Source organism: Oncorhynchus kisutch, linkage group LG6 (assembly GCF_002021735.2).
Source record: "Oncorhynchus kisutch isolate 150728-3 linkage group LG6, Okis_V2, whole genome shotgun sequence".
In the NCBI taxonomy this organism is placed as follows: domain Eukaryota; kingdom Metazoa; phylum Chordata; class Actinopteri; order Salmoniformes; family Salmonidae; genus Oncorhynchus; species Oncorhynchus kisutch.
The window spans coordinates 76132780-76158837 of NC_034179.2; the positions used below are offsets into that span (position 1 = coordinate 76132780).

Sequence of the window (26058 nt, forward strand, 5' to 3'; positions counted from 1 at the left end):
ATTTTTAAGCTGGAGTTGGCAAAAGCTTGGACATCACACAGAGTATTTTTGAGTGGATCTTTCACTCCAAGGTGGACTATCCCAATAATTGATGTGTAGTGAGCCTCTGCCGCCCCACCCCCCACCCCACCTTGCTGGATGTGACCACTGATTTCAAGCCTGCTTCAGGGTATCAGAGGAGCTGAGAACAGCATCGTGGAGGAGAGTTCTAAGGGAGAGGGAAGGCTCTTGACCGACTTGGAGACGGGTGTACTGTCGACTTGACCTATGTGCAGCCCACCGAAGTTGTGACCTGGACGTGCCAACCTCTGACTTGTTGAAGACATGTGCTTTTTTTGTTTTTAGCGTCTTTGAGATTATCTGTATAAGGAAAAGTGCTATATCAAATAAATATATATACAGTATATATATATTTTATATAGAAGTTTTCCTTATACAGATGTTATATATATTGATAATCATTTGTTTTAGAGTCATGTTACAGAGAATGGACAAAGACAGCACAGTCGAACAGGGACACAACAGTAACATTGCCTGTGATACATTATCTTACATTCACTTATATCAGTGCCTGTGTTTCTGTATCTATATTGGATGGATATCTGTCCTTGTTGATGCCGCTCTTTTCACCTCTAAATTCTTTCAGTGTGACTAAACATAGAACATGTTTGAGTACTACGCTGCTTCTATGCATGTCAGGACTACTGCTACTGTATTTGTGAGTGTATGCATGTTCATACTGTGTATGTAGGTATGTATAGGCCTACATTTATTGGTAAGTGTGTGCATGTGCACATGTGTAACCGGCATAGACACATTTTCCACAGTTAGGGTTCTGTGATGCAGTTGCTATGGTAACCATAATAGAAATAGATGGGTATCTGCATGGAAAGGAAATAATTGAACTGTGTTGTTTAGAAATAGAGACAGAAAATAACAGATCGGTGAATGAGTGTGTGCACACTGCAGTACATTAAAAGTGCATCAGCGTGGATGGGGGCCATAGGCCAGGCCATTATGACTAGGAGAGAGTGAGTGGGTCTGTACTGCATTCACTGCCTGTGTTTGAGAGGAGATAAGCACTCAGCGACAACACAAATTAAATAGGGAAATGATATTGTTTAGAACCTCTGCTTTGTACATGATAACATGGTTTCCTAATCACAATGTGATAAATCTAATCAGGGAGGCTATTTGATAGCCTAGGCTTTCATTGCTTTAATTTCAGTGCATGGTATTCCTTGCAGTAGGGTAATTTAATTAGACATTTCATAAGTCAGGAGTCAGTTGAGAAGGGCTTTATGTTATGTGTTGGGTGTCAGTGTGCTGTAGCTAAGGTAGGCTACAGTTACTGAATGTCAGGCTTTATCCCTAAACATCAGAGATTTTAAAGACCACATCAACCAGTATGCTGTCTGTATATTTATTGAACCCATTTTCTTAACACCTTTCAACCACTTTATGGGTTCCTTTGTAGTGAATTCAGTAATCATGCACTTGGATGAAATAAGAACAAAGAGACTGATTGAAAGACTCAATCCCAGAGCAAAGATAACAAAATACAGTGATTTAAAATAATAATATTTTGCGCTCAGTGTTTATATATAAATATATATATATAGATTTATATATAAATACAAAAATCATTAAGTAGAAAACATTAGGAAAGGGAGGGCAGATGGAGGGATGTGATGGGAAGAAATGAGGGAGGGGGTGCAGGAATATGAGTGTATGCATTTTCAAGGCGGTCTTTCAGTAGCAAAAAAACAGTAACAGGAAAACGAATAGGTCTACGGATAGATGCATGCTTTTATACGATGTACGTATCATGGAAATAGGCACTTGAGATTTATAATTATTAGTTGTACAGTTAGTACGGTGACACTAGCAATGCGTTTAATTTGAGCTCGAGCTAGGTGGCTTCACCTAACAGTGTGTGAAAGAGGGAAAGGAGAGGGAACAAGAGGGGAGGGGGTGTATGGACCTCACTGGTTACGGGACCTACAGGCACCCCGATTGTGCTCTCATAATTTGTGGAGGTGAGGACAAAAGAACGGGAAAATTGGAGGAAAGGCCCGGGATTTGATTGTGACGGGGCCCCCGACTCGCCGCCGCTGGTCGGGGTTGTCAAGACGACAAAGAGTGAGGGAAAAGCGGCGGAGCAGTCGACTCAAGACCGGGGTTTCCTGCCAGAGCAGCGGGAGTGTCACAAAACAACCTTTTACTCTTCGAGGGGCCTTAAGCGTTCCCAGGTAATGTATGCATTGAAAGAGTGCCTCTGTCATGTTTTTCTCAGCATTTAGTAAGGGGAAATTACATGTTGGTTGGGGGTAAGATTGTCTGCAGCAGCATCCGCTTTATTCAGCGTTATATATGCTTACCCACCTACCACTGCTGTATATCTAACATCTGCACCTAATCACCCTCTTTTTGTATGCTGCTTCCCTTCCTATTATGATTATTGGACAGACCAGGTAGCTAACATTGCTAGTTAGCTAGCTAATTGTGTTCGTTGTGCACAAATCTATTTTATCAGGATAGCTAACGTAGCTAAATTGCAACAAAATAACTCAAACATAATTTGCAATGACGCAAACGGGTTTCTATAGCACAGCCTAGCTAGTCCAGCAGCACCCACTAATTGTGATGCATGAAGCTAACGTTAAACGTGCTAGCTAGCTAATATTAGCTACAACTAACGTCAACATGAAACTACTATCTAGATTCTAGTAGCTGCTCGCGCATAGTTTGGTCTGCAACTATCGTAGCTAACTAAATAAAATACAGGATGTACTCAAATGGCTAGCTGATATTAAACATTTAGCATCCTATTCAATGTTATTCACTAGCCACAGTTTTTTTGTAGCTAGCTAGCTACATCATAATATCTAGCTATGTGCCATGGCATTGGTTTAGTCGAGGACATGGTTCATCAAGCTACTTCTGTCCTGGCCTATAACTCTACAGAAAACTTGTTTACAGTGCGTGAGGCCAGTGGTTACGTTTAACACCTGGTGTGACAGCACTGTGGTGTCAATAAAAGCGTCATTTGTCTCTAATCGAATAGGCTTTCTCCATAAACTGTCACATTTTATACCATAATGAATTTATTATCACGTCACCATCATCAACATTTTAATTACAGTCAGTAAAACTGGGTAATATTGATCCAAAAGTATTCAACCCCAAACAATTAGGCTACTGGATGTAGTAGTAAACTGACTTTGAAAACTGACCAAATGTGTAACGATATCACTTGTTTCACTGTCACGATTGAAACCTGCCAATTATCATTCAAATCAAAGATTATTGGTCATGTAAACAGATTTGCAGGTGCAGAGAAATCCAGCAGTGGAGTAAAAAAACACAAAATCCAGAAAAACACAAATAAAGAAATTCAGAAATATCCGAAGGAGCAATGTCAGAGAATGGAATATAAATACATATACAGTACCAAAAGTTTGGACACCTACTCATTCAAGGGTTTTTGTTTATTTTTTACTATTTTCTACATTGTAGAATAATAACACATGGAATCATGTAGTAACCAAAAAAGTGTTCAACAAATCAAAAATATATTTTAGATTCTTCAAAGTAGCCAACCTTTGCCTTGATGTCAGCTTTGCATACTCTTGGCATTCTCTCAACCAGCTTCACCTGGAATGCTTTTCCAACAGTCTTGTAGGAGTTCACACATATGCTGAGCCCTTGTCGGCTGCTTTTCCTTCACTTTGCGGTCCAACTCATCCCAAACCATCTCAATTGGGTTGAGGTCGGGTGATTGTGGAGGCCTGGTCATCTGATGCAGCACTCCATCACTCTCCTTCTTGGTCAATTAGCCCTTACACAGCCTGGAGGTGTGTATGGTCATTGTCCTGTTGGAAAACAAATGATAGTCCCACTAAGCACAAACCAGATGGGATGGTTACTTGAACTCCATGAAGCATTTATTTGGTCTGCAATTTCTGGGGCTGGTAACTCTAATGAACTTGTCCTCTGCAGCAGAGGTAACTCTGGGTCTTCCTTTCCTGTGGTGTTCCTCATTAGAGCCAGTTTCATCATAGCGCTTGATGGTTTTTGCGACTGCACTTGAAGAAACTTTCAAAGTTCTTGAAATTTTCCGTATTGACTGACCTTCAAGTAATAATGGATTGTCGTTTCTCTTTGCTTATTTGAGCTGTTCTTGCCATAATATGGACTTGGTCTTTTACCAAATAGGGCTGTCTTCTGTGTACCACCCCTACCTTGTCACAACACAAGTGATTAGCTCAAATGCTTTAAGAAGGAAATAAATTCCACAGACTTTTAACAAGGCACACCTGTTAATTGAAATGCATTCCAGGTGACTACCTCATGTAGCTGGTTGAGAGAATGCCAAGAGTGTGCAAAGCTGTCATCAAGGCAAAGGTTGGCTACTTTGAGGAATCTCGTATAAAATAGATTTGGACTTGTTGAACACTTTTTTGGTTACTACATGATTCCACGTGTTATTTCATAGTTTTGTTATCTTCACTATTATTCTACAATGTGGAAAATAGTAAAAATGACTCGTACTGTACATAAAGTCAGCTCCGTTTATTTTCAGCAAACTTAACATGTGTAAATATTTGTATGAACATAACAAAATTCAACAACTGAGACATTAACTGAACAAGTTCCACAGACATGTGACTAACAGAAATGGAATAATGTGTCCCTGAACAAAGGGGGTGTCAAAATCAAAAGTAACAGTCATTATCTGGTATGGTCCACCAGCTGCATTAAGTACTGCAGTGCATCTCCTCCTCATGGACTGCACCAGATTTGCCAGTTCTTTCTGTGAAATGTTACCCCTCTCTTCCACCAAGGCACTTGGAAGTTCCCAGACATTTCTGGGGGGAATGGCCCTAGCCCTCAGCCTCCGATCCCAGACGTGCTCAATGGGATTGAGATCCGGGCTCTTCGATGGCCATAGCAGAACACTGACATTCCTGTCTTGCAGGAAATCACTCACGGAACGAGCAGTATGGCTGGTGGCATTGTCATGCTGGAGGGCCATGTCAGAATGAGCCTGCAGGAAGGGTACCACATGAGGGAGGAGGATGTCTTTCCTGTAAAGCATAACGTTGAGATTGCCTGCAATGACAACAAGCTCAGTCTGATTGCCTGCAATGACAACAAGCTCAGTCTGATGATGCTGTGACACACCACCCCAGACCATGACGGACCCTCCACCTCCAAATCGATCCCGCTCCAGAGTACAGGCCTTGGTGTAACGCTGATTCCTTCGACGATAAACGCAAATCCGACCATCACCCCCGGTGAGACAAAACCGTGACTAGATCACTTTTTGTCAGTCCTCTCTGGTCCAGCGACGGTGGGTTTGTGCCCATAGGTGACGTTGTTGCCGGTGATCTCTGGTGAGGACCTGCCTTACAACAGGCCTACAAGCCCTCAGTCCAGCCTCTCTCAGCCTATTGTGGACAGCCTGAGCACTGATGGAGGGATTATGCGTTCCTGGTGTAACTCGGGCAGTTTTTGTTGCCATCCTGTACCTGTCCCGAAGGTGTGATGTTCGGCTGTACCGATCCTATGCAGGTGTTGTTTTTTTTTGTTAAACGTGATCTGCGAGTGCGGTCAGCTGTCCGTCCTGTCTCCCTGTAGCGCTATCTTGGGCATCTCACAGTACGGACATTGAATTTATTGCCCTGGCCACATCTGCAGTCCTCATGCCTCCTTGCAGCATGCCTAAGGCACGTTCACGCAGATGAGCAGGGACCCTGGGCATCTTTATTTTGGTGTTTTTCAGAGTCAGTAGAAAGGCCTCTTTAGTGGTCCTAAGTTTTCATAACTGTGACCTTAATTACCTACCATCTCTAAGCTGTTAGTTTCCTAACGACCGTTCCACAGGTGCATGTTCATTCATTGTTTATGGTTCATTGAACAAGGGAACATGGGAAACAATAATTCTGTCCTTCAAACTTTGCTTTCGTCAAAGAATCCTCCATTTGCAGCAATTACAGCCTTGCAGACCTTTAGCATTCTAGTTGTCAAATTGTTGAGATAATCTGATGAGATTTCACTCCATGCTTCCTGATGCACCTCCGACAAATTGGATTGGCTTGATGGGCACTTCTTACGTACCATACGGTCAAGCTGCTCCCACAACAGCTCAATAAGGTTGAGATCTGGAGACTGTGCTGGCCACTCCATTATAGACAGAATACCAGCTGACTGCTTCTTCCCTAAATAGTTATTTCATAGTTTGGAGCTGTGCTTTGGGTCATTGTCCTGTTGTAGGAGGAAATTGGCTCCAATTAAGTGCTGCCTGCAGGGTATGGCATGGTGTTGCAAAATGGAGTAATAGCCTTCCTTCTTCCAGATCCCTTTTACCCTGTACAAATCTCCCACTTTACCACCACCAAAGCACCTCCAGACCATCACATTGCCTCCACCATGCTTAACAGATGGCGTCAAGCACTCCTCCAGCATCTTTTTATTTTTTCTGCATCTCACGAATGTTCTTCTTTGTGATCCGAACAACATTTGTCTGTCCATAACACTTTTTTCCAATCTTCCTCTGTCCGGTGTCTGTGTTCTTTTGCCCATCTTAATCTTTTATTTTTATTGGCCAGTGTGAGATAGGGCTTTTTCTTTGCAACTCTGCCTAGAAGGCCAGCATGCCTGTTTTGCGGCTACTATTTAATGAAGCTGCCAGTTGAGGACTTGTGAGGCATCTGTTTCTCAAACTAGACACTAATTTACTTGTCCTCTTGCTCAGTTGTGCACCGGGTTCTCCCTCTTCTCTTTCTATTCTGGTTAGAGACAGTTTTTGCTGTTCTGTGAAGGGAGTAGTACACAGTGTTGTACGAGATCTTCAATTTCTTGTTAATTTCTCACATGGAATAGCCTTCATTTCTCAGAACAAGAATAGACCGGCGAGTTTCAGAAGAAAGTTCTTTGTTTCTGGACATTTTGAGCCTGTAATGATCCCACAAATGCTGATGCTCCAGATACTGAACTAGTCTAAAGAAGGCTAGTTTTATTGCTTCTTTAATCAGAACAACAGTTTCTAATTGCAAAGGGTTTTCTAATGATCAATTAGCCTTTTAAAATGCTAAACTTTGATTAGCTAACACAATGTGCCATTGGAACACAGGAGTGATGGTAGCTGATAATGGGCCTCTGTACGCCTTTGTATATATTCCATAAAAAAATCAGCCGTTTCCAGCGCGCATATATATATATATATATATATATATATATACATACACACACACACACACTTGAAGTTGGAACATTATATACACCTTAGCCAAATACATTTAAACTTAGTTTTTCACAATTCCTGACATTTAATCCTAGTAAAAATTCCCTGTCTTAGGTCAGTTAGGATCACCACTTTATTTTAAGAATTTGAAATGTCAGAATAATAGTAGAGAGAGTGATTTTATTTCAGCTTGTATTTCTTTCATCACCTTCGCAGTGGGTCAGAAGTTTACATACACTCAATTAGTATTTGGTAGCATTGCCTAAATTGTTTGACTTGGGTCAAATGTTTCAGGTAGCCTTCCACAAGCTTCCCACAATAAGTTGGGTGAATTTTGTCCCGTTCCTCCTGACAGAGCTGGTGTAACTGAGTCAGGTTTGTAGGCCTCATTGCTCGCACACGCTTTTTCAGTTCTGCCCACACATTTTCTATAGGATTGAAGTCAGGGCTTTGTGATGGCCACTCCAATACCTTGACTTTGTTGTCCTTAAGCCATTTTGCCACCTTTGGAAGTATGCTTGGGGTCATTGTCCATTTGGAAGACCCATTTGCAACCAACTTGTAACTTCCTGATGTCTTGAGATGTTGCTTCAATATATCCACATAACTTTCTTTCCTCATGATGCCATCTATTTTGTGAAGTGCACCAGTCCCTCCTGCATCAAAGCACACCCACAACATGATGCTGCCACCCCCGTGCTTCACGGTTGGGATGGTGTTCTTCGGCTTGCAAGCCTCCCCCTTTTCCCTCCAAATATAACGATTGTCATTATGGCAAACAGTTCTATTTTTGTTTCATCAGACCAGAGGACATTTCTCTAAAAGGACGATCTTTGTCCCCATGTGCAGTTTCAAACAGTAGTCTGGCATTTTTATGGTGGTTTTGGAGCAGTTGCTTCTTCCTTGCTGAGTGACCATTCAGGTAATGTCGATATAGGACTCGTTTTACTGTGGCTATAGATACTTTTGTACCGGTTTCCTCCAGCATCTTCACAAGGTCCTTTGCTGTTGTTCTGGGATTGATTTGCACTTTTCGCACCAAAGTACGTTAATCTCTAGGAGACAGAACGCGTCTCTTTCCTGAGCTGTATGACGGCTGCGTGGTCCCATGGTGTTTATACTTGCATACTATTGTTTGTACAGATGAACATGGTACCTTCATGCATTTGGAAATTGATCCCAAGGATGAACCATACTTGTGGAGGTCAACAATATATTTTTTTTAAGGTCTTGGCTGATTTCTTTTGATTTTTCCATGATGTCATGCAACGAGGCATTGCGTTTGAAGGTAGGCCTTAAAATACATCCACAGGTACACCTCCAATGACTCAAATGTTGTCAATTAGCCTAACAGAAGCTTCTAAAGCCATGACATCATTTTCTGGAATTTTTAACGCTGTTTAATGGCACAGTCAACTTAGTGTATGTGAACGTCTGACCCACTGGAATTGTGATACAGTGAATTATAAGTGAAATAATCTGTCTGTAAACAATTGTTAGAAAAATTACTTGTGTCATGCACAAAATAGATGTCCTAACTGACTTTCCAAAAATATAGTTTGTTAACAAGACATTTGTGGAGTGGTTGAGAAATGAGTTTTAATGACTCCAACTGTGTATATACAGTGTAATGGTGTGTAAAGACAGTATATGAATAGAAAAGGTGTGTACAGCAGTAGTTATAAGATGAGCCATGACTAGAATACAGTATATACAGATCCTTCAGGAAGTATTCATACCCCTTGATTTATTTCACATTTAGTTGTTACTTATTCCACATTTAGTTGTTACAGCCATCTACACACACTAACCTATAATGACGAAGTGAAAACATGTTTTTAGAATTAGTTTCAAATGTATTGAAAATTAAATACATTATTTCCATGACTTACAGAAAACGTTTGACCTCTGTCATTGCCAACAAAGGGTATATAACAAAGTATTGAGAAACTTGTGTTATTGACCAAATACTTATTTTCCACCATAATTTGCAAATAAATTCATTAAAAATCCTACAATGTGATTTTCTGGAATTTTTTTTCTCATTTTGTCTGTCATAGTTGAAGTGTACCTATGATGAAAATTACAGGCCTCATCTTTTTAAGTGGGAGAACTTATACAATTGGTGGCTGACTAAATACTTTTTTGCCCCACTGTAAGTATTCACACCCCTGAATCAATACATGTTAGAACCACCTTTGGCAGCGATTACAGCTGTGACTCTTTCTACGTACGTCTCTAAGAGCTTTGCACACCTGGATCGTATAATATTTGCAAAATATTTCAAAATATTATTAAATCTCTGTCAAGTTGGTTGTTGATCATTGCTAGACAACCATTTACAAGTCTTGCCATAGATTTTCAAGTCGATTTAAGTCAAAAATGCGACTTGGCCACTCAGGAACATTCAATGTTGTGTTGGTAAGCAACTCCAGTGTATATTTGGCCTTGTGTTTTAGGTTATTGTCCTGCTGAAAGGTGAATCTGTCTCCCAGTGTCTGTTGGAAAGCAGACTGAACCAGGTTTTCTTCTAGGATTTTACCTGTGCGTAGCTCTATTCTGTTTATTTTTATACCCCCAACAAACTGCCTAGTCCTTGCCAATGACAAGCATACCCACAACATGATGCAGCCACCACTATGCTTGAAAATATGAAGAGTGGTACTCAGTGATTGTTGTTTTAGATTTACCCCGAACATAATTTTGTATTCAGGAAGTACATTTCTTTGCCACATTTTTTTGCTGTTTTACTTTAGTGCCTTACTGCAAATAGGATGCATGTCTTGGAATATTTGTATTCTTTGCGAGGCATTAGAAAACCTCAGTCTTTGTGGTTAAATCTGTATTTGACATTTGCTGCTAGACTGAGGGACCTTACAATTATCTGTATGTGTGGGGTACAGAGATGAGGTAGGCATAACAAAAATCATGTTAAACACTATTATTGCACATAGTGAGTCCATGCAACTCATAATGTGACTTGTTAAGCAAACGTTTACTGCAGAACTTAATTAGGCTTGCCATAACGAAGGGGTTGCATAGTTATTGACTCAAGACATTACAGCTTTTCATTTTTAATTAATTTGTAAAAAATCTCTACAAACAAAATTGCACTTTCACATTATGGTTAATTGTGTGTAGATCAGTAACACAAATCTAAATTGGATCCATTTTAAATTCAGTCTGTAACACAACAACATGTGGAACAAGTCAAAGGGTGTGAATCCTTTCTGAAGGCCCTGTACATATAAAGTGGGTAAAACAGTATGTTAACATTATTAAAGTGACCAGTGTTCAATGACTGTACATAGGGCAGCAGTCTAAGTTGCATGGTAGAGTACCGGGCCTTGGCTATACAAATTACACGTTTACAAAAGACTGCAGAAGTTGGCTGCAAGCAATTGGTCAATTAAGCACTTTACAGTGTATTTAAAACAGACAATAGAGGTGTCACATGGGGTCCTCATGAATGATGACCCCATCAAAGTGGCGTCACCGCATAATTAGAGTCCCTGTTGATTGAATGCCTGAGAAAGTTGTTAAATACATTTACGTTGAGCTATACCTACCTGTTTTATTCATTTAGTGGGGTGATAAGAAACCACATGGCTGGTTTACCACAGCTTTATAAGATTATTTGTAATCATGTACAATCCATGTAGGCCTACATGGATTCATTGTGATCTTGACATTATTGTGCCATTGTTTTGACTTCATGCTGCTAGGCCTCTGGATGAATACATTTGAATTCAATCACTTTTTGACAGCACCCCTTTTGATTTGAACAAAACCTTTCATACATATTTTCCAATTGTAGATGTGCTCAGAAAGTGACTTTTTAGACCTGAATGCCAAAACATTCAAGAGATAAATGTGGTCAAAGGTAAATCAAGGTTAAATAAAATGTGATTAAATGTGGTCAAGGTTGACCTATTTTGCTTTCACTGGAAATGATAAACGTTTGAGATTGATATTTAAAATCTTACAGACAGGGTTGACAAACTGTTTTATAATTGATTGATTTATCTAATTATCATGAGGTTTTGGTGTTGTGCCCACCATCTGTTAAGACACAACGTGTTCTTGAATACATTGTGAGTGTTGTGTTTTGACTGATACATGTATAAATAAACATACATTTATACTTTCAAATGGTACAACGAACATGGTTGGAGGTCCACACATTAGAGAATGTTGACTTGAAGGGGAATTCAGTTGGTTTAAATAACACTGTCAATCCTCCATAGGAAACCTACTGAAATATAGGTAATAGAATAGACTTGACCAGTTAAGTTAACATTTGACGGTGGGTGGACCGGCGGCCATCTTTGTGGTAGTAATTAGAAGTACACATTTAAATTTCAATGGTGTACCAGTTAAATTGCAGTGGTCTGAAGGGATAAGTCATTCTATGAGTTAAATTTCTAGCATGTTGTGTCTCAACCGATGGCGGGCACAACACACAAACTTCAGATAATGTAAAGTAGGGTCTAAGCAAAAACAAAAAATAAATAATTACGTTGTTTTTTTTTCAAGAAATTATCCAATAGTTTGACAACCCTGTTTGTAAGCTTTTAAAATGATATCAAACTCAACCGTTTATCATTTCCAGTGATAAAGACAATGATACCAGTATCACAATATTGCAGAACTAGGGCTGTTTTCCTAAAGAAGTTAAATCTACTTTCTTTTCTTTTTTCCTTGCCGCAATACTAACAACGTGTTAGTATCGCGATACTGGTATCGTCCCTAACCTAATGCCTCTTGGTGTAGTGGGGTATGGAAAATGGGTCAACTTTGAGCATCTCTGTCTCCTGAATGTTTTAGCATTCAGGTCCAAAAAGTCACTTTATGACCACTTCTTCCATGGACAAACATGGAAAGTTTTTAGTTTAAATTCAAATGGATGCGGTCAACACATTATTGAACTCATATGGATTTACCTTCTACTCTAGTTCCTTTCATTTCTGTGCAATTCCGTGGATGTTTGAGTTACATGCGTTATCAAGAATTGAACATACACAACAGTTGCAGTTGACACACACAATACAAATACGGTAAATTGTCGCCGTTGACGTCTGGACAAATGTTGCCCCTCAAAATCATATAGTTGTGGTTTTGCACGTTTTAGTTTGATACGACTTTACAACAAGTGCCCTAATACCTGTGTATTTATTTACATGGTAGTTACATGGGCAGGTGGGCCTATAGTGTAATTACAGTATGATGTTACAAAGTTGGACACGTTGACACCTGATTCATTGTATTGCAGATTGTATGTGACTATTTGTAAAGTAAGACCTACAGTTAGTACCATACTAAAATAGACCATGTGGTATATGTTAAGGAAGACAGTGAGAAAGAGTAAGGGGTTATGCAATGGTTAACAACAAACACACTATACTTACTTTGTCTACATAAACACACATTTTGGGATGTAATAGCCTATGTACAATATAGGCTATGTGGTCGTTGTGGCACACAGACAGTTATTTTAGTTTCTTTTTCTGTTCTTTCAGATTTCCACAGGGCTCCTGTAAACAACTGAAGAGAGATGGACTCACATGGATGGAAATACTGGAGAGAAACTGCAAAAGAAAAACAAGAAGATGCTGATTAAATGGAAACCTTACTTTTGGACATTGGTATGGGAGACGGTCAATTTGAATAATGATTGAAAGAAAATTAAAATAAGGTAAGGTAAGACCGAAACATGTTGGAGATATAGAAGAGCACCAAGATAAACACTGGTGAAGAACTAAAGTTGGGGGAAACTGGGGACCAAAGACTTTTCTACAATCCAACTACATGTGTCAAAAAAATCTAAGGGAATGAGAGAAAAAAAAGAGAATTTCAAAAAGTATTAATCTCAACAAGAAGACACACATATCAGTGGATTTGTTTTCCTTTTGGTTTGAGACATTTATTGGATGAAAGTATTGGTTAGCATTTCTAAGGCTGTTTCTACACAGGTACGAGCCAAATACATGCAAACCTACATGAGGGAAGCATTATTGTTTCGCATAGGCTACTCCTGCCAGAACTGAATAATTTCTGCAATGGCAGTCCAGCAGTCTAAAAGGCAGTGACTCAGTTACTCATGAAAAGTTTTTGCACATGGGACACCATTGAATCCCACTGCAATTTTATCTTAACTCTGTTTGCCTGTGCTCTTATACAGTGGAAAGGATTTTGAGGCCTATTATTTCAAGTGCTGTTGTCTCTCTTGCACTTGATATTTTCACATTTAGTGCCAAACTGCAACATCTGTATCATATCCTTTTAACATTGAAATCACTACTACATTTAGTACAAAAAACTGATATTTAGTTGTAATTTGAACTCGGCTCTCCAACGATTACAACTATAATGGAGTTACTCTACAACATCAGATTTCAGAAGTTCTTTAGTTGCATCTAATTGAAAATTACTGGTCATTTTCTGCTCAAGCCTCAGTATTTGCTTCATTTTCAATTGCTGCTACAAGTGTGATAAAACATTTGTGATAAAGTCACTTGCTTCAACTCTGCTGGACTTTGTTGGACTCTCCACCATCCTTTAACTGCAAGCCTACGAAGTCAACTGACACAGTAACTGCCATTACGGAACAAAAAAACATTCCCTCAAACAATTCATAAAAATCCATCAAAACATGCAGAATTTCCCCAACAGTCCAGCACCTCCAGCTCTTCCTCCTGGATTTACTAGTAGGGGTGGAGGTGGCTCCTCTTACCCACCACCGTCAACAGATCCCCAGATATCCCCAAGGATGACCGATGACTACACTGGGATGCAACAGCAAACCCCTCCAAACCCTCAAAGTCACAGTCGACACCTACTCCATCGAGGGCACCACCACCCTAGTCAGGCTGGCCATATGCTTGCTTATGATGCAAGAAACAGAGCTGGGGAATCATCACACGGTAATATTCACAGTGGCAGTAGTAGCAACCCGTACCAAAAGGAAACAATGGATTATTATTTTGCAATGGGTGGAAAGGACAGACATAGAAGAGGAGGTATGGCATATGGGGCAGGTTTTGGGTACTCAAATATGGATGGACATATACCTCAGCAGTACAGACAAGCTGGAACTAGCTCCTCTGGGATGATGTCTCCCTATCCTTTGGACTATGGTTCGACGGCCGGCTCAGGTGGTAGTAGCAGTGGCAGCAGTGGTGCTGGAGCATTTTCCCCCTCCCATCAGTACAAAATGGGTCAGAACCCTGCAATGCAGCCAGCATCAGGGCCTCAGATGCAGCACCGCCAACATGGACAGAATTACCCCGCCCATCAAGCTCTGCAACATGGACAGCAGCATAGGACTTATCCCATCTCTGGACACAGAATGCCTCCACAGTTCTCACACTACTCCCCACAGGGTAGTGCATCCACAGGGTCATCAGGAATGTACAGCTCCCCACCACAGAGATATCATGATGGGGCCAGCAGTGGTGGTGGATTTGAAGCTAAAGTCAACAACTCTCCTAATATGAACTCTAATTCAAACTCAATTTCAAGTTCAGCTACAACAAACAATGTTGGATCACTGGAGAATGTTGCAAAGAGTTACCACTCTTCAAGTTACCCCTCATACTCCCCACAAACCCATCCACTCCACAAACAAGCCACCCTCCAGCACCGCAATTCTCAGCACAATTTAGGAATAGGTTATGACAACTCTCTCAAAATGCAGCATCATGCCCCTCCACCAGGTCCTGTATACTCTAAACATCACCAATCCACCAATCCTGGAATGCCTCAACAACCGTGTCAAGAAATAGCCAAATCGCCAATGCATTCTCAACCCCAACAGGGCCAGATTAACCAAAACTTCAGCCCTATATCTAACCCCTCTCCAGCTGCCTCTGCAGTGCAGTCTCCCAGTTGTAGCTCCTCACCTTCCCCATTGATGGGTGTCTCAGAAGGTCATGGGAACCCTTTATGTCCCCCACATGTTCCATCACATCCTCCTCCCCCAAATCCTCGTAGTTGCCGTGGTCGGTTATTGCAGACTTTGCCTCAGTTGAGTCCCACACCCAACTCCAACAGCAGCATCAGTAGTTGTGGCAGCAGTGGCAGTAACAAAGCTACTGGTCTGAATATAAGCGCTGGAGGTGGTCACTTAGTCTCAAACCGAAGCAGAATGGCTGCCGGTACAGGAAAAGGATCACATGAAGGGTCATCCTCGTCTGTCTATTCATCTTCTCCTCTTGACAAACTCATGCAAGATCCTGGCTTGAACAGTCTAAATGCGTTGACATCACAGGTAGCGAATTTACCCAATACAGTGCAACATATGCTTCTCACTGACACATTAATATCACATAGAAGGGGGAAAGATGGACAAAGTCAAATGCTGCAGGCATTACAAGCCATTCCTTCTACTCAACCAAGGAGTCGAAGTGTCAGTGCTGCCTCAAGCAGTGGGATTGGTGGTGGTGAAGGTGCTGGCTCGGAGGCTGGAGGTGATGATGATTCCTTTCTGGTGTCCGAAAGAGTATCATCAAGGGCCAAAGAGGAACGCGATGAGCAGATTTCTGAGGGGGAAAAATCTAGAAGGCGGCAGATGAGTGGCACAAGCAGTGGATCAGAACCAACTGGCTACTATCCTCCTCCATCTCAGAGTCAAATGTCCATGGGTTCAAGTAAAAACCAATCCCATACTGGAAAGAGTGATCAGGGTTCACAAGGGAAGAGGATGTTCACGGAATCTTCTACAAAACCATCTCTGAATCCATCAGATGTTTCTGAAAGAAAGACAACTGAAACCCGGACACCTTCATTGTCATCTCCCTCCTCTGCTCCTCAATCTGCTGAGCCTGGTACAAGCGTACATTCTCGCCCTCCTGTTTCCTCTACTCCCTCATGCCCCATTCCCTCTCCTGCTCCTCAGTTCCACCCAAACTGTGCCACTGATGTTAATACTAAAAATGGGCTTAGGAAAACAAGGGAAATTAAATATGAAGGAATTAAAGATGAAAGTGGAGGGATGGTTGAAAAAAATGAAAAAGGCACCCATGGAGAGCAGACCCGAGAGGGACACATGCGACAAGATGGGCAGGACAAAGAAAATAAATTGGATCGATCTTCCTTGCGTAACAAAAAGAGTGATGAGAAGGATGGAAAACGATGTAAGACACGAGATTTGGACAACTCCAATCAAGATCAAAATATTGAGGAACAGCCAAATGCTGGTGGAGTGGGTGTTATTGTGTCAACTCGTTGTGAGGTAAATCATCCAGAAAAAGCTACATGTGCACAAGACAACTGCATAGAGGAGAAACATTCAGACAGCTTCTTTAGAGAGTCTAGTCGTCATAATGGGGAGGAAGGAATGGATTTGAGTGTATGTTCCTCTCATCATGAAGTTTCCCAGAAATCTAACTTTGGGCGGTCTGTCCCTCAAAATCATCCCCTCTCAGGTCCTCAAAAATATGGTTATCAAGAGTCACCACATGGTGCTGCCATGGGTTTGAAGAACAGGGGGAGACCTAGTCCAGGGAGTGTAACTGGATCAAATTCAAGGTATCAAGGCTTCCATCAGCCAAAGCCCAGTTATGGGCCTGAACACACCAAGGATGTCGCGGGTACTACAGTTGAGGGATCAGTGAGGAGAAGAGAAGGATCAGGGGCAAGAGGACATGATGATAATTCTCAACTCCAGCATCAATTTCCAAGCCTCTTGCAGGAGGTTCTACAGGGTTATCACTTAGACCGGCGCTATGGGCGATCTGAACAGGCACTAACTGCCCATCTCCAGGCTCAAAATATGACTCGGCAACAGTACCAAACCAGGCATCCTTATGGCATGGCTGAAAGTATGAGAACCCAAACTGGAGTTGGAGAGGTCATTTCCCACCCCTCCCGAATGACAAGCCCTGGAAAGCCTCTTCAACTAAATCAGCGCCAGGGGCCTGGATCTGATTTTGTACCAGAATCACCTCAATCCTCCTTGAGGTCTGAAGGAGTAGATACTAAGGGATCTCACAGTGCTTCTTCAGAGAAAAATAAAATGGCAACACCGCAGCGTCACCTGACCCATATGCCACAGTCTACAGAGTTTTTGTCTGGACCTCCACCAAAACACATCAATTTAGCCGACTACTCGTTACCTCACAGGAAACCCCCTTCAGGTCTGCCCAGCTCATCATCAGCTGTACAGGAACTCCTATTGCAGGAAACAGAGCCGCTAGCGGGCAGTGTTGGAACCATAGGTCAAATTGAGTCTCAAATGTTGATGTCCTCCCTTTTACCTCCATCTAAAGAGCGCCGCTCTGTCATATGTGATGTTTGTCCCAATCGCCGCAGTACACCAGAAAGGGATGGGAAACGTGAAAGAGAGCGGGAAAAAAGTCCAATTGGTGCCTCTGTCATCCAACTTCCATCAACAAATGATCTAGGGAACAGTAAGGAGATGGGAGTTAAAAAAGAAGTTGGAGTGAAGGTAGCATCAAAGGAGACTGCAGAGGCTGTCCATCATAGTGGTCTTACAACCAAGGAAACTGATGTTGAGCATCATAACAAGGCTTTACACCCATCTGTGGTTATGAATTCAGAGCCTCTTAGAAGAGGTAAGATTGATTTGACCACCACCATGCCCTCTCAACATCTGCAGCAAACCTCTCACTATCCCTCTACCACCAACCCTCTGTCTCCACCATCAAGACATCAGTCATACCCACATGGTGTAGATTTATCTACAGGGCATGCCAGTGGCTTTCCTGGTTCCAGGTTTGGTGATGCAAGAGAGGGCAATATGATTCCACGTAACCCCCATTTTCACAATCCCTACCACTCACCCCAAGTTCAATTACAAAACCCACAATCCGCAAACAAATTACAAATGTATACTCACCTCCATGCTCATGACTTGGATGACAGACTTAATTGGGTAACTACCATTAATAGACCCACCAAGGATATGATGCAGTCCAGTACTTCTCCAGGTAGACATAAACTCAGTCATTCAGAGCAGAGACAAAGAATGCAGTCTCCAACTGACATTTTGCACAATCGCCAAACGTTCACTAAACAGCAAGTTCCTCATCAGAACACTTACTATGACATGAAAATGTGGGAGTCGACACACTCTGGTAGAGAGAGTGTGGGGATGTTGGAGGGGGATCCTTACCAGAGAAGTCAACAGCCACCTCCTGCTGCTCCTCTTGGGTCTGTTGCCCACCAATTGGTTCCAACAGCTCCACCAGTCTCCAACATTCTTGAATCACCTGTCTCCCAAGTGGTTACAGAAGAAATCTTTAAATCACTCCATCCAACACCTACACCTAATTCCATGAAAACAGTTGGTCCCAGTATTGGTGGCAATGTCAATTCCGTGATGCCACAGAGCCATCGACCAAATAAAACTGGGGGTTCTGGGGACACTAATCCATTAATGTTGAGGAGGAGAGTTCGATCTTTCATTTCCCCTATCCCTGCCAAGAGGCAGCATCAGGATGTATCGCAGCAAAGGAGTGCCCCTAGTTCATATCACTCACCTTTGGCCTACTCTGAATCCAGCCTCCAAAATGACGATGACTCATCCAGTTCAGATATAACTACACTTGGTTCGCCTAATACTCCTTGTCCCACACCTGGACAAAGCACGTATTCACAATCCTCCTCACCTGTTCAGGGTAAGAAGAGTCTGCCTCCAAGAAAAGGGAGAGGTTTGAAACTGGAGGCTATTGTTCAGAAAATTACACCAAATGTGAAGAAATCTACTAACAGCGGCCATACCGATGTTGACTCAAATGATTTTGCTGGATTTTCTCACACTGAAATGTCACAGTTTACTGACACACAGGACGAAGAGGAATGTTTACCTTATCTCGATGAAAGTCTCTCATTAAGTGACATTATGCCCTACAGAGGGGTTGATGAGACTGGACCGTTACCTCCCACCGCATACCCCTGTGATCCTCACCAGACATCACAAGTTCTTAAACGCGGCACCACAGGAACTGTTACAAGACCTTTGCAGCCAGACTTTGACTTTGGGTTAGGGACTGCAGCATCTAGTACTGGTGATAGAGATAAAGAGATACACGCTGACTTCACCTTGTTAGGGCCCTTACCCCCACCTCCACCACTACCTTGTCCAGTACAGGGCTCCCCCCCACCGTCTTCATCTGCCTTGTCTGATATTCAACATTTCACTAATACTTACCAGCAACTTGAGACTCGAAGAGGTGAACAATCTGCTGCTAACCTTCTGAGACAAAAACTTGAAGAAACTGGGATTGGATTTGATGATTACAGTAGCAGTGACTATTATGGAACCACCCCACCACACCACAGTCAGGCTCAAGGGCACTTACTAAGACAGCCACATCAAACTTCTCCAAGGTCATCTTTGGCAATGACAGGGTCACCACAAGATTCCAAACAATCAGACAATTCTGTACCCAAAGGCTATTTCCCATCAGGCAAGAAGAAGGGAAGGCCTGTTGGAAGTGTGAATAAGCAAAAACGTGCTCAAGCCACCCAGGCCCAGGCACAGAATGTGAGCCCAAGTGCTCTGTCTGGCCCACCTATTCAATCTCCTGCAACTGTTAGTCCACAGGTAGCCCCAAGCCCTAGCACTACAGCCTCTGCCCCATCAGTCACTCCTCCAACTGATCAGAAAATGACTCCTCCGGAGATTCCACCAGTCTTGACCCAAGCAGTAAAAGTGGATGCTGAAAGTGAGGACACTCAGCCAGAGACTGAGGTGAAATCAGTCTGCCAGAAACAAGGGGGGGTGAAAGACGAGAGTGAGGTAGTGGGATCAAGAGGCAGGCAGAGGAGGAGAAGAAGAGGAGTAGCAGCAGCGGCGGCCAAAGATGACCTGGAAGCGGCTACAAGAGCAGGGGGACATTTTGATAACAGCAGAGTTTTTCCTGATAATAGCAAGTGTGCCTTTGCGCCATACATACATGTGGAGAGGAAAGTAGCTGAGATAGGAGCCGTGTGCACAATTGTGAATGGTGAAGAGGAAAAGATGAAGGGAGAGCGTGGAGCAGTTGGAGGGAAAGCAAGCAGTAGTGGTATTGAAGCTCTTTTGACCTCAGCTCTTTTGTCTCAACTGCCAAGGAGAGATGGAGAAATTGAGAGGGTCAAAGAGAAGAGGGAACTGGAGGATGTAGACTCTGCCCTCCAGGCAGGAAAGGCTCTACCTTCATCTGAGTACCTTCTACCAGGCCCTGTGATTACTGAATCCATTCATTCTGGCCGTCTTCTCTGCTGCCTGTGCCAGAAATGGGCCAATTACAAAAACCTTGGGGATCTCTATGGACCTTACTACCCTCCTGAATATGCTACAAGGCTTCCCAAGAATCAACCCCAGATTCGACAGAGTCTTGTAACTACTGGGATGAATAGAAATGTGCAAAATCTAGACACCATTTCAAATGTGTTGACCACCCAGGGCCGCGAACTGCAAGATGTGCCAACTATCAAGTCCTCAAATTATAGTGATTACATGTTCAATCAAGAGACAAATACAACTTCCCCCGCCACTGCTGTTGGCACTGCCTCTCCAGCAGGTGGAGGGGAGATGCTTTATCTGGCCAGCAAACTTGCTAAAACCACCACCAACAAGACAACAGTTCTTAAGTGGGACATGCCTCCAGAGTTAAAACCAATTACTGAGCTAAGGAAACAACCTGAACTTCAGAATGAGCCCACTTACAGTCAGCAAAACCAACCATGCCAGCAACAGCAGACAGAAGACACTCAACAAAGGCCACAACACAGAAAGCTGACGTCGCACCCGAGATTTAAAAGGAGACAGAAATCCAGTGAAAATTCCCCAAGAATGGTGCCATCCAACAGCAAAGCCTCATTGCCATTCCAGCCCCCTCCCCCAACCTTAGACTCCCTTGGGCCTTTGGCACAGCTGGCCCAACTTCCTCAGATGCCTATAGACCCAGAGGAGCTGTGGGTGCATGAGGCATGCATGGTCTGGACAAGTGGGGTTTACCTGGTCAATGGAAGACTGTATGGCCTACAGGAGGCACTAGATGGTGCCAGAGACACAGTGAGTAATCTTTTTTGTTGATGTCTATACAGTATACAATGTAATGATATTGGCTACTATATATAGATATTTTTTTCAGCTCAATATACCTAAAGCAGTTCTCAGAAGTCCACAGTTTTAAGTTGAACTTCTTAGGGCTGCAATCCCATTAACCGGATTGATATGACAACAGCCAGTGAAAGTGCAGAGCGCCGAATTCAAGCAACAGAAATCTCATAATTAAAATTCCTCAAACATACATGTATCTTATACCGTTTATTTTGTATTTTTTTACCACGTTTTCTCCTGAATTTTGTGGTGTCCAATTGTTTAGTAGCTACTATCTTGTCTCATCGCTACAACTCCCGTACGGGCTCAGGAGAGACAAAGGTTGAATGAAAGTCATGCGTCCTCCGATACACAACCCAACTGCTTCTTAACACAGCGCGCATCCAACCCGGAAGCCAGCCGCACCAATGTGTCGGAGGAAACACCGTGCACCTGGCAACCTTGGTTAGCGCGCACTGCGCCTGCCACAGGAGTCGCTAGTTCGTGAAGAGACAAGAATATCCCTACCGGCCAACCCCTCCCTAACCCGGGCGACGCTAGGCAAATTGTGCGTCGCCCCACGGACCTCCCGGTCGCGGCCGGTTACGACAGAGCCTGGGCGCGAACATAAAACTTCAATAATATTCCAACCGGAGAATTCCTTTGTCTTCAGAAAAGCAAAGGAACGCAGCTCCCTCTCATGTGAAATGCGCGTGACCAGCACGTGACTGCTGGCAGACCTCTGACTCATTCCTCTCTCATTCGGTCCCACTTCACAGTAGAATTCTCAAACAAGTTTCTAAAGACGGTTGACATCTAGTGAAGGCCTTAGGAAGTGCAACATAACCAATATCCCATTGCGTATTCAATAGGGGCTGGGTTGAAAATCGACCAACCTCAGATTTCCCACTTCCTGTTTGGATTTCTTCTCAGGTTTTTGCCTGCCATATGAGTTCTGTTATACTCACAGACATCATTCAAACAGTTTTAGAAACTTCTGAGTGTTTTCTATACAATACTTTTATATCTAATAATAATAATAATATGCATGTATTAGCAACTGGGACTGAGGAGCAGGTAGTTTACTCTGGGCACCTTTCATCCAAGCTACTCAATACTGCCCCTGTAGCCATAAGAAGTTAATCGATTTTTGCACTCTCTTCTGTTATTCTCTATGTTGTGTCTGTCTGTGTTCAGGTCTGCTCTTATTGTGAAATGGTTGGCTCAACCCTCGGCTGTTACAGCAAAGGCTGCACACTGAGATATCACTACCCGTGTGCCATGGATGCAGGTAAGAGATGCAAAGCATTTCCTTTAACACCGAATGTTATCTCATTACTCATATGCTGTGCCCTAAACCTTACCTCCCTCTGCCTACTGTAACTATAACAATAGTACCCAATTATATTGAGTGTTATAATTTTCTGAGTTGATGGTTGTCATTTGTATCACTTTTCCTTCACCTCTCCTCAGACTGCTCTCTGAATGAAGATAACTTTTCACTACGATGTCCAAAGCATAAGGTAAAAAGGGAGAGGTTGGTTATTGTATAATTTCTAGGGAAACCAAATATTTGTGACTCTTCATTGTGTTAATATATTTCAAATTCCTTTATCTCATGTGCCACTATAGTTATTAAGAAACTAAATTATTCCACTATAGTTATTAAGAACCTAAATTCTGCCACTATAGGTATTAAGAAACTAAATTCTGCCACTATAGTTAAGAAACTAATTACCACTTGAATTACCTTCTCTCCTTTGCACCTCCCCCACCCCCTCTTATATTCTGCAGTTTCCCCAGAGCAGCCAGCCAGCTAAACCTGTGTACCTTGAGCAGTCTGAGAGAGGCTGAGAGAGACACTGAGGAGGAGGAGACGCAGGAGTATAGGATCGGTACGTTTTTAAAAGGCAATGGTGCGACCGTGCTAGAGGGCACCGAAATGAATGTTACAACTCTGAAGGATTTGAAAAGACTAATATTTGTTTGGTATGAGACTGATCACCCTGTTCTATTTGTTTGTGTTCATATTCCCCCAAACTATCCTCAAATGAGCAAATTGTTAAACCAAAAAAAAGTGTCTGTCAGAGATGAAGCCAAGTATTTATTAGCCCAGTGCTGCTTATTATTTTTGTTTATACCATAAGCTTCAAGGTAGCATAAAGTAAAATCATATTTTTTAAAGTGTTCTGCTCATCATAGATTTGGAAATGCCAACTGTTTCCACCACACACAGGGTTGTGTAATCCCTGGTGTCAATACACACATGCTTTTTGTATCCTTTCCTAGGTATGCTTGGACGATGAGGATTGTCAGTGAAACAAACAGCCCTAAACAGGATGGGACGTGCATCTTTTGAGGGGTGGACTATGATGACGGAGAAAAAGAGGATTGTAAAATATCTGAACAGGAATGAACTTTAAAACATTTAAGAAAAAGAAAAACTCCTTACTTTAAAAAGAAAAACAGATCAAAGCAAATCTGAGGTAGACTTAAAAAGGAAGACCAAGGTGGGACAGAACGAGACATTGCGAGTGACGGAACAGAAAGGAACTTCCTCTTAAAAGAAACAAACAGCCTCTCTAGGCAAACTTTGCATTTCTGGAAATACCCTCAAACTCTTCTTTCCATCATGGCTCTAGTCATTTTATCTATCATGTTTTTTTTGTCCAAATGTTATGAATCAGAGTATTGAGAACAACCCACCCAGAGAACTGTAAGAGAGCGTTGGGTTGAAAAGTTGACATTATAGTTGGAAGGGAAGGAGAGGCAATGTATCTACTTCATGTAGTATTTTATCATAATCTTCATAATCATTATTTTAGTTATCATTATTTTGTATCTGCATCAGTATTTACTGAAATGGATTTATCTCCATTTATAATTTGTCAACATTTATCAAACATGGGATATTTTATCATTCCTGGAGAGGGAGGTGCCAGAATGACATCATTTGGAATGTCAAGGCTGAGTTGCCACAAAGACATTATTGCCTTGGAGAATGGACATTTGTTGCCTTTCAAAGTGCGTATGTATAAGAGTGAATGTGTGTGAAAATGTGGATTTGAGTGTCCATTTTTGGTCCTTTGAAAAGTGTTCTTATTTTTCATCCTTGGGGTTTTTACGGTACAGATAGTAGTCATGAAAATCGAATGGACATGATCTTATTTTTCAAACAAAATATTCATAATGTGCTGAGAGAACAATTGAACCATGACAGAAGGAGACTAATGCATGCCTGCCATCTTTGACCATGTTGATTGGGAGAAGACGTCACTTGACAGGTAAACCAAGTGTTGACGTTGTGGTGGACCTTGTTCAGTATATGGGTGGGGTTTTATGTGAAAAGAAAGTCACATTTGGCTGACAAAATTCTAACGAGCATTACCAAAACCTTTTGGAATCTAGAGGGTTTTTGGAATGACTGGGACTGGGAGTCCCCACCTTTACTGTGGAACGAGGAGTCCGTATATCCTGAGTACTTTAATAGGTTCATTTCTCAATGACACTTAAGATATGGATCAAGAGATGCTAAATGCATTCAAAAGAAGCGTTGCCATAAACTAAACAAGTGAGTCGTACGTGGTGTTGTCTATCATTTTTTATTATTGTACTTGTAAAAAAAATGTTGAATTGAAAGAAAACAAGTATGATATTGAAAACATGCTGTATTAGAAACCTGTCAATATGTATATGAACTACTTACTAAATGCTTCAAAGAATGCTATCCTTTTGAATATTTCACATTGTACTGTTGTCCTTTTAAGCCATTCATTTTTTAAATTCAAACTTAATTTGTTTTATTGGAGAGGAAGATCCTTTCTGGGTTCTCTCAGCCCTCCTTTCATTCTGTCATTCCTTTTCTTCTGTCTCTTTCGCTCTCACACGCACGCACTCTTCTCACTCCTGCTGTGTCTTAAATTGTGTACCGCTGACAGTGAGCCTCAGGTTCACTGTATATTCAAGTGAGGATTAAATCTGGCCCCACATATCAGACCCAAGTGTGAGTGATGCGTTCGGTCACAAATGTAATTCACAAACCAACTTTCAGAAATGTGCTGAGAACTGTACACTGCAGCTACATTTTGGTTGAAGCATGGTCACCATATTGTCTTAGCACTAACACCTTTTTGAGTTATGAGTGTCTGTCCCTCTGCATGTCTCCTTGAAGTTCAGTAGGGATGCTAGTCTGTGTTTTGACATCATCATGGTGTTTTGAGTACTGTATGTTTCATCATGGATGTGTGTTGTGTAAATCTGTTTTTTCCTTCATGTCGATGAAGAGCTCCTTGTGGTTGGAGCCAGCTCACCACTTTCCTGAAAACCCCAAGGGCTCGATTCAATCCGTTGCGCTGAAGATCCGCACTACAGCATGATTGAAATTTAAAGGCAATGTTCCTGTGTTCACGGAGACTGCATTCACGGTGAACACTGCATATGTCAGCTCAAACGGAAATGACCTTTTTTAAAGGCCCAATGCAGCCAGAAATTGTACATAAGCACAAGAAGCTTATTTCTCTGAAATGTTTGGCACAACATGTTTACGGGGCTCCCGGGTGGTGTAGCAGTCTAAGGCACTGCATCTCAGTGCTAGAGGTGTCACTACAGACCCTGGTTCGATTTCAGGCTGTATCACAAACGGCCTTGATTGGGAGTCCCATAGGGAGGCACGCAATTGGCCCAGCGTGGTCTTGGATAGGATTTGGCCGGGGTAGGCCGTCATTGTAAATAAGAATTTGTTCTTAACTGAATTGCCTAG

General features: G+C 42.1%; 1 protein-coding gene across 3 annotated transcripts; it reads left to right on the forward strand.

Annotated features, from left to right (window-relative positions):
• Window positions 1-1717: 1717 nt before the first annotated feature.
• Window positions 1718-25041, forward strand: LOC109893456 (transcription factor 20). 3 transcript variants are annotated; one of them, XM_020486686.2, is made up of 6 exons: window positions 1718-2252; window positions 12769-21272; window positions 22497-22590; window positions 22773-22836; window positions 23094-23194; window positions 23589-25041. In XM_020486686.2, the coding sequence occupies exons 2-6, from the start codon at window positions 13902-13904 to the stop codon at window positions 23603-23605; spliced, it is 7647 nt and encodes a 2548-aa protein (XP_020342275.2). In that variant the 5' UTR covers window positions 1718-2252; window positions 12769-13901; the 3' UTR covers window positions 23606-25041. The 3 variants fall into 3 exon arrangements, 2 of the variants coding, with proteins under 2 accessions (XP_020342275.2, XP_020342276.2); XM_020486687.2 differs by having other exon boundaries at window positions 1726-2252; window positions 22773-22822; XR_004210413.1 differs by having other exon boundaries at window positions 1721-2252; window positions 22773-23194.
• The last annotated feature ends 1017 nt before the right edge of the window (window positions 25042-26058 follow it).